The sequence below is a fragment of the Aulonocara sp. 'chitande type north' Nkhata Bay genome, linkage group LG3 (genome assembly GCF_057382095.1).
Source record: "Aulonocara sp. 'chitande type north' Nkhata Bay isolate Kocher_YH1m ecotype deep benthic linkage group LG3, A_spYH_male_GT1.1, whole genome shotgun sequence".
NCBI lineage: Eukaryota > Metazoa > Chordata > Actinopteri > Cichliformes > Cichlidae > Aulonocara > Aulonocara sp. 'chitande type north' Nkhata Bay.
Genome location: NC_141346.1, coordinates 585,602 through 595,627, shown reverse-complemented (window position 1 = coordinate 595,627; position 10,026 = coordinate 585,602). Strand labels below are relative to the sequence as shown.

Genomic DNA, 10,026 nt, shown 5'->3' with positions numbered 1-10,026 from the left:
TGTCATGTAAAAGATCGCATCAGGCTTCCCGTCAGTTTTAAACTTTAATTTTTTGGGGGATTATAATATTGGTAAAAAAAAAACAATCCACTTCTAACCACGAAAAAAAGTGTCGGCATAAAAAACTAATTAACTGATTAAACTCATTATAATTTCACCTTGACTGCCTGTCTTCCACATTAAACGGCTTTTATCGGAAGCTTGTTTTAATATGTATTGTGCTACTGTTGTAAGCTACGTTAAATACTGTTATAAAAAATATCAGTTATAAATATTCAAAATATCAGGATCAGGAAGATGTCAGCTGTGTTTGTATTTATTTTCTCTCGTTATTCTTTCTTTTTTTCCCCTTTTTTTCCTCATGACGTTTGTGTGTTTGTTTCTCTTCCATGACGTTTCCAGTAACCGAGTATTTCGTAGTGACGTGTCGCAACTCCTTACAGTTGAATTTAAAGGGCTGGTTTCGGGATTAATATGGAAAAAAACGAAACTGAAACTGAACCAGAGAGGAGCAAAGTTTGGAGACAGCAGCAGATCGCACAGCCGAGGATCGAGACATTGCGAGATACGAAGGAGCAGGTAGGCTGCTCAGCACTTTGGTGTTTACTTTTTGAAAAGTCTCATGACAAAATAACCTGATAGTCTCACTAACACTCCCTCTCGTGCCTGCATGAGTGAAGGAGAAGCAGATAATATTAAAATATTACGACTTTGTATAATATTATATATTATATGTATTTTATTTTGTGTAGATGCTGTGAAGTCATCTTGTGTGTGAATTAAAATCTAACAAGTTGATCGTTAACTGGTAATTTGCAGAGTGCAGCACACAACGTTATATAGACACAAACTTAACTCCAGTTAATTACACGTCGATCGTTTGAAGATAAGGAAGCTGTTACAACCTGCACTGCGGGGTGTGTGCTCAAACTACTTTTTTCCACTAGGCTGCTTTTCTTTCCATGGCAAGAATAAACAAATCCAACCTGAAATACAAATACTGCTCTTGGAGAGTCATTTTAACTCCTTCTAGTCCAGAGCAGACATGGTGTGAGTGTTTGTGCTGTGCAAAGGAAAATGGCACTTCCTCCTTCCTCACGCATGGTCAAACACTGAAAGGTAGCGTTTGCATGTTCTCCCTGTGCCTGGGTGGGTATTTCCTCCCACAGTACACAGACATGTTAGGTCAATCATGTTGCATGTTGTTTAATCTTAAGCCCAGGTCACTCTTGATGTAATCACAATGTAATCTTACTGAGACAGAACTCTTTAACTTCCTGTTTTCATTTGGCTAGAGAAATAAATAAATATCTCATTAATCTCATATGGATATGTATTTCTGATATAAGGACATCTGTGTTAGTAACTATGACAGCATTGAACCGAAAAAGCTATTTTTAACATGAAACCCGTATTAAACCCATTAAACTAGGGGAGACCGGGGATAGTTGTAACATTTTTGACATTTCTGTCTGTAAATTGGAGCTCTTTTAAGGTAATGGATTCAAAATGTAATGCAAAGTATTTACATGTCTCGGCTATTAAATAGTGCAGCTATTTTCTCTGCAGCACAATTACCCATTGCATGGTATGGTCTCAAACACAAAGAGTGAAATGTTACAATTAACCCCATAGTCTGGGTTAGTTGTAACATATCCTGGGGTGAAATGTAACACAATGAAAAGAGGGTACTAACAAAACATTAACATGTAATCTTTTTTATTCAACACATGAATGCACTTAGAGCCATTTATGTAACTATGTGTGTGTGTGACAGAATGCAGAAATCTAGCTTTTGAACATATTCCAACCCCCCAAAAAAAGACAAATTATGGAATTTTCTGCAACTGAATATTTCATTAATTTTGGTTGGTCTTCCTTGAGTTTGGCCTCATTGGCTCAGTGGGCATTATAACCTACAACTCTTGCACCAATTTTGAACATAACAATGAAGCTGAAAAAATGTAGTTGTTCACCAGCATCGCAATTCCAATACTTTTTATCATGGCTTACCTTGGTGTGGTTTGCAAAGTGCTTCAGAAAGATGAGGAAATCTGTTTCTTGCATCCATCCTGATTTATTTCCACTACCAGTACTTCCTACTGGTCCATCTCTGACACAGTGGTCTGCATAATGTATGTGTGGGAACACAAACAGTGAAGTAGTTGTGTTGCCAATGGCATTAACCGCATATACAAAAGCGACCAGTGAACCTCTCTCTGCTGATGTCGTTGCCCCAACTTGTTTAAAATAAGTTAAAGTAATAGTGTGGTAAGTTGTAAAATCTGCATTATTGTTACAACTAACCCAGACTGTTGCTGTTACAACTGACCCAGACTCCTATAGCCATGAACTAGCTAACATTACAGCCAATGGCTAAAACATTAGCACTAAAGACCTACACAGAATATATCCCCATAGACATACAAATAACACAATTTAAGTTTGATGAGTTTAACTGCAAAGCAGATAATGCTATTACAAATTGAAATAAAGTAGAAAAACTTACTTTTTGGCATACAAATTACTTTTTTTCGTGTTAAATTGTCTGTGTTTGACAAAATGTGCTGATTTTTCACATGTGATAGCAGAACTGAGTTGGGCATGCACAGGATGAGTCACATCATTTGAAACTTAGCCCCGATTGGACAAATTTGAAGTGTTACAACTATCCCCGGTCTCCCCTACTGTACAAGTAGTTTGGTTCCTAATGTTAAGAAAAGCACAATACTTGAAATAATCTGGAAGAATACTTACATTTCCGAAAGTTTTAAACACAGCCAGTATGCAGTCTGTACCACAACTACTATGGTCACACGCAAAATAAAAATAAAAATGATAAAGCTCTCAATTTAAGTTTTATTAATCACCTGGCTATTAGAATGAAGAGAAACAGTAATAAGAAAACAGATGAAAGAAAAACTTCTTGCCAGAGGATGTGGAGGTGTGGTGAAATTTAGGGAAAGATAGACTTAGAGTTGAGGATGTTAAAGTAAATTAGACATCATTAAATCATACACCGCTCATTTTTGCTTTACTCACAAATATGTTGACAAAATTTTTTTACAGACACCCAACTTATCAACATGGACGTTCAGGTTTGCCACTGCGGTTGGACCAAACGTACAACTTACCACGGCTTGAGAGTTCACCAGGGAATGAAGGGATGCACGCCAAAGGGAATGAGGATCCCTCAAAGTGAACAATCCAGGTTCTCCCATAAACCGAGCTACAATGAACCTCAAATCAAAATAGAAGAGCCTTTTGAGGATTACTTCAAGAGTTCTGGTGAGTGTTTGTGCTGATGTAGGACCAGGAGAAATATCCTTACTAAAAGTGTTTACAGTTTACAGTGACTGTCTTCTTTCTCTACAGTCTTTGAGACTCCACAGCGCTTTCGTCAAACTACTGAACTTGAAGATTCGAGAGCTCGTAATTTTCTGCAATCTTCTATTGGTGGGCAGCAGGTACTGCATATTTCTTAAGGACGACCATTCAGATGCATGTAAAATGAACTTACACAGAAGTATACATTATCAAGCCAAAATAAATCTCCTCATGAAGAGCACAAGGTGGCCGAAGACATCATTTTGCCAATTTGCTAAGAATTTACAGGCCTTTTGCCTGCATTGTTCAACAGATTCATTCCTGATTTCAAAGTAAAACTATATAAACATTAGTTTCATTCTTCCTCCAAAGGTAAAGAGTATATAACCTGAAACCCTTATTAAACCCATTAAACTACTGTACCTTTAGTATCACATTCTGAGTTTGGTTCAAAATGTTAATATAAGCACAATACTTCAAATAATTTGGAACAACACTTACTTTTCTGACGGTTTTAAATACAGCCAGTATGCAGTCTATACCACGACTACTATGGTCACAAAAAATAAATAGAAATGATAAAGCTCTTAATTTAAGTTTTATTGATCACCTGCCTACAAAAATGAAAAGAAATGGTAATAAGCAAACAGATGAAATAGAAACTGCTTACCAGAGGAGTGCAGAGGTGTGGTGAAATTTAGGGAAAGATAGACATAGAGGTAAGGATGTTGTTAAACTAAATTAGACACGAACTACATCCTTAAGTCATACGCTGCTCATTTTTGCTTCACTGACAAATATGTTGATAATATTCTGTTACAGACACCCAACTTATCCAACATGGACGTTCAGGTTTGCCACTGCGGTTGGACCAAATATACAACTTACCATGGCTTGAGAGTTCACCAGGGAATGATGGGATGCACGCCAAAGGGAATGAGGATCCCTCAAAGCGAACAATCCAGGTTCTCCCATAAACCGAGCTACAATGAACCTCAAATCAAAATAGAAGAGCCTTTTGTGGATGACTTAAAGAGTTCTGGTGAGCGCATCGATGGTACAGCATTTGTGCTGATGTAGGACCAGGAAAAATGTCCTCACTAAAACTGCTGTTATCATCCCAGTTTACAGTAACCGTTGATGTATTTCAGCATTTTATGTATTTTAGCAGTATAGTGACCCCAACATCACGCTTAAACCATTCATAACTGATAACAGGCATAGAACAGTTTACAGTGACTGTCTTCTTTCTCTACAGTCTTTGAGACTCCACATCGCTCTCGTCTAACTACTGAACTTGAAGATTCCAGAGCTCGCCGAGTTCTGGACTTTTCTATTGGTGGACAGCAGGTACTGCATATTTCTTAAGGACGACCATTCAGATGCATGTAAAATGGACCCATACTGAAGTATACATTATGAAGCCAAAATAAATCTCCTCATAAAGAGCACAAGGTGGCCAAAGGCATCATTTTGCTCATTTGCTAAGAATTTAACAAGCCTTTGGCTGCATCATTCAACAGATTCATTGCTGACTTCAAAGTAAAACTACATAAACATTAGTTTCATTCTTCCTCCAAAGGTAAAGAGAATGTAACGAGTTCCATTTGTTTGTTTGTCTGCCTGTCTTTCTGTTTCTTAGGAAGATGTTAGTTTTCAATATCATTTTCAAATTTTGTGTGATGTTTGATACCAATAACAACTCCAGCCGATTTCATTTTGGTGAACAGAACTTCACTACAATAGGCCTTGGAGGACATGAGCACCTAGGATGACTAAGCATTTTACCTTGACCTTCTTTGTTTGAGCGTAAGGTCAAAGTTGACGCTTGCGCTCTGTTGCTCTTGTTGTAGCTTATGGTTGGCACAGCTCACAGCTCAGTAAGCAGCAATCAGTCTTAAACAGAAAGCTCTGTGTTTGCATACAGCTCAGTCAAAGCCACCACACCCCTAACTTTAGGCCTTTATTAATATCCACATAGATAGATCATATAGCCAATTTTTTGACAGTAAAACTTTTTGTACCTGGTTTTAAACATGTATTTTAATCCTATTTAGCCTGACATTTTGACACTAGAGTCTGTCTGTTGGGACTGAATCCCTTTCGGAGCCATCCTCCAGTGGCCACTAGAGGAACTGCTGTTTATGAGAATTCATTTTCCAGCCCAATATTAATCAGTTCTCCAGGTTGATTAATAATTGGATTGTTTATCCACCATTACATTAACATTTGCAGTGTCCAGTGACATGCTTCATGTGTGCTATCATCTCTGGTACAAGCTCAAAGCAGGAACTCTTTTAAAAGCGCTATACAAATACAGGCAAAAAAAAAAAAATGCTCGCAAACCTGAAAAACACAAAACTCTCGTGCCAGCAAATCTCAGCATAACAGTCGACTCTTTTTTTTAAATCTCATTATAACTTGTAAATATTATACGTGTCCTTTGTCCTCTTTCAAGGCTAAACAAGAAAAACTGAAAGCTCATTTACAGCAACAAATTCATATCAGAGAGCACAAAATGGCAGAAGTCAGATCATCAGTAACAGACTGCAAGGTAAAGACTGTAACATATGTTTTATTTTTTTGTTTTGTTGTTTTGTTTGCTTTAATATCTTTGTTCTAAACCCTCCATTCTGTTTGACGGCTTTCAGGCTAGTTTGGATGCAGAGTGGCTGGAAGTCAACGATTTCTTCTCAGACATAATAAAAGTTGTGGAGGATGCTCGGCAGCAAGCCCTTCAGCCTCTGGAGGAAAGGTTGGTCCTGTGAGATTATGATGTTGCAGTTAGTCTCTCAGTTCATCAGTGAGGAACAGCTTAACATCACCACGGAGATCCTTTGTGTTGCTATGGTGCAGTACATTTGAATAAAATAGGCTCTCTTGTGCACACTCTAGGAGACGGAAAGTAAAAAGAGACACTCAGGATCTCCTCCAGAAGCTTCAGAGAGAAATTGATGTGCTCAAAAAGGCCATTGATGAGTCAATCAAAAACCCAGACTTGGAGGTGAGCCACAAGGTCCTGAAGTCCATCTTCTGGTCTTTTGAATACTGGAGCATAAAAGCACTTAAAAGAGGAAACATTTAATTTCTATTCTGTGTCAGTTCTGCTTCATTTAAAATCATTACATTTAATGATGTCTGTACACATATACAGGTTTCTCCTCTAACAGGCCTGAATGACTCTAACTGGAAAAACGTACATGTTGACACTTCACTGTCCTTCGGCACACTGAGAGCTACGACTTCAACCATGATGAAGCAAATTCACAAGGAACTGGATAAACTCTCACCCATCGGTGAGTCTTTTGATTCATCATGACTAGTATTAAAATCTATACTTGATATACTGCATCTTACTCAGATTTCTACTTCCACAGAATTCAAGAGGATTCCTACATTTGCAGGTGTGTATGTCAAATTAAGAACAGTATTAAAATAGAAAGAAATGGCAATTGTTCCACATTTTCATTGTAAATACATACAAGACACACTGATGGACAACAGACAAGTCCCAGATGTTGACATTGACTAACAGAAGGAAACAGGTGCGGCTCAAATGTTGAAAGGATGGATCCTCAGTTTCTTATTGGAAAAAATCCTTTGGGAAATTATCATGTTTGACCTAAGTTATAACTGATTTCAAAATAAAATCCCCATGATACTTACAGTATAGGTATTTAGATTCTTTAAACTCCGGCATTTAAATGTAGTTTACTAAACTAAAATCTAATTTTCTTATGTAGTATTCAAAGGTCATTTAGAAAACAATGGCAAAGATCATTTTAAGATAACCAATTTTAATATTTTCTCACTTGTTATCTTTTTATCCAGTTAATACAAGTAGCTGGTGAGATGTTGAAACTGTATGACATGAGTTATATTTTTTCTGTTGATGATCTCTTTCTGGTCGTACTGTAACAATTAAATCATCTTTTTAATCACGTGTGTTCTTTTGACCGCAGTGGACGTGAAGCTGGACCCCACCACCGCACACCAAAGACTTGAAATTTCTGATAATGGGAAAAAAGTGAAAGATAGTGGAAATATGTCGACAGATCCTGACTCTCTGCAGAGGTTTGATGTATTTGGAAGTGTCCTGGGGCTCAACAGGCTGTCCTCTGGCAGGGCATACTGGGAGGTGGAGGTCAGGAATAAGCCCGGGTGGGATCTGGGTGTGGCGAGACGTGACGCAAACCGCAAGGGGAAACTCTCAATCAGTCCTGACAATGGTTACTGGGTTGTTGTACATTATGAAGATCAGAAATATGCAGCCCTAACAACACCACCAGGGAGCCTGTCACCTAAAAGGAAACCTCGGAAAGTCGGGGTGTTTGTAGATTATGAGGAAGGTCTTGTGTCCTTTTACGATGTGACATCTCAGTCTCACATCTACTCATTTACTGAGTGTTCGTTCGGTGGTGAGATCCTCCCGTACTTCAGTCCACATCTGAAACAAAATGAGAAAAACAGCGATCCTTTGATTATCTCTACTGTGCAAAAGCAGTAGTAATCACATGTACTGGATCTGGTGCAGTGAATGCATCACTGATAAGCAATATATGTGTCCAGGTGTGCAGTAACAGTTTAATGTTTTTTCTGTGTTTAAACAGAGTTTTCTTACCTCTCTACCAGGCATTTGCTTGCCCAATTTTCAACATTATTCATTATAACATGCATGGATGAAGATCTCCTGACTCAGGTTTTTATGTACTATATTTTCTCACTTTTATTTTCATTTGAAAAGTAAAAACTAAGTCTTACATACAGCAGTGCAAATGTATGAATTTACAGAAACAATTGTTAGCATGCGTGTTGAAACACCTTTTGCAAAAGACAGAAATGACAAAATCTCTTCTAAAGATAAAGCTGTTAAAACACTTTAGACACTATTCCTGTTTCTTTAAGAAAAAACATTAGGACATATTATGATCAAATGATGTTACGTACTGATCACCAGTAACTGGAGCTGGTAGATTTTTCAAAATCAGCTATTAGCCAATTCCTATCACAGTAGCATGAAAACACTATTTTTTAAAGTTTTGTTTTATTTATCTTCTAATCCCTTATAAAACAAATTGCAGACAACCAGCAGACTGAGGAACTTCCTCTGAAAGCTCTTGGATTATCCCACTGTTGGTCTCCTTCACTCACTCACGTGTCTCGGATAAATGTCTTCACAGACATTTTAAACACTTTGACCAATTTTTTCACTGCCCCTTATTTGGACATTTGTAGCCTAAACCTCTGAGTGCTATGTCACGTTTGCAGCATTAAAATCATGCACCTAGATAAAGGTAACAATAAGAAGTAATTTTGATATGAATCCCTTGAATGCAACAGGACACTTGACTTTGTTGTACGTGGACTGGTGTATGTATGAATCTGAATCCTTTAGTAAATAATATAAGTGTGTGTATGTGCTTTTCTACTCACTTTGAGCAGATTGCTTTCTCACTACAAGCCTTGGGGTACTGGGGGTAACTCAGGACTCAGGATCTGTGACACACAGGGGAGCCTGGGATCAAACCACAAACTATGCCAATAGCAGATGGCCTGGCTTACCAACTAAGCCACAGGGGCCTCTAAAATGTTAAGTTAACTTTGTGCATTTAGGGTTATATCAAATGTCTGCTTTCTTAAGAGTTGCAAGACTTGAGTACTTGAAATCTCTGTGTGCCTGTGACATTTGGACTCTGCTGTGTACAGCTGTGATCCCTTCCACCACCATACATGCACACATACTCATTTTCATATAAAAAAACCAAAAATTATTTATAACCACGAAAAATTAATACCAAATCCTAGGTGCTTTGGGCATTTTGACCCCTTGAGTGATCTGTTGGTCCCCACAAGTACAGCATCATGCCAATTTCATGTGCTAAAAAGGTGTCTAAACATGCACACACAGACACCTCAGCACTCTCTTCCCACGGCTCTGACTATAAATGCTGTTTGTTTTAATTGTATAACAAAGGATGGATCACGAGTTCTTCGTGTTGTGTTTGGCTGATTGTCCATCACTTACTGTGTCAACAAAATGTTTACTTACTTACTCTTTGTAGCTCTGTTTTACAGATCCTTTTTGTAACTATTTCAATCTGCTCAATCATTTGTTTCATTTTGTAGTTTTGCTTGTCAGACTTCTTACATTGTGGTCTTCAGGAGTCACTATATGCCATTTAATAGATGTGTGTAATATATTTTATGACATCAGATGTACAGAAATGAATAAAATTGTCATTTAGGAACATTTGTTTTGCATTTTTTTGTCATGATGTTACCACAAATAAATTTGTGGCATATACATATAATGTATTATTATTATTATTATTATTATTAATACTACTACTACTAATAATAATTGATATTATTATTTATTTGTCATTTAGGTGAATGTGGCAGTAACAACAGGGTGATGCTGCTTTTATCTCCTTTGAGTTGAAATGTGTCCCAATAACCACAGTTTATCTTTACAAGATTCACTTCTGACTTTACTGCACTTTTATTTGTTTCTGTCACAAACACTCACCTAATTTTCTCATAGTTATTTTTTTTAGATATCTTGCTTGATCAGATGTGACTAGAATAAGGCTTCTTGAACCATTATAAGCTTCATTCTGACCTGTGATTCTCATCAAACAGTTCCCATTCACCTGGTCCTCTATTATCGTGTAGCAGGTTCTCCTCAGAACCATCCAC

At 37.5% G+C, this 10,026-nt stretch overlaps 1 protein-coding gene across 1 annotated transcript; it reads left to right on the top strand.

Moving 5' to 3' along the window:
- The first annotated feature begins 423 nt into the window (after positions 1–423).
- LOC147333362 (uncharacterized) lies at positions 424–9,575 on the top strand. The gene is made up of 11 exons (XM_086266670.1): positions 424–579; positions 3,070–3,288; positions 3,376–3,467; positions 4,150–4,369; positions 4,586–4,677; positions 5,786–5,881; positions 5,979–6,082; positions 6,223–6,331; positions 6,482–6,623; positions 6,705–6,731; positions 7,290–9,575. The coding sequence occupies exons 2-11, from the start codon at positions 3,087–3,089 to the stop codon at positions 7,832–7,834; spliced, it is 1,629 nt and encodes a 542-aa protein (XP_086122796.1). The 5' UTR covers positions 424–579; positions 3,070–3,086; the 3' UTR covers positions 7,835–9,575.
- Positions 9,576–10,026: the final 451 nt, after the last annotated feature.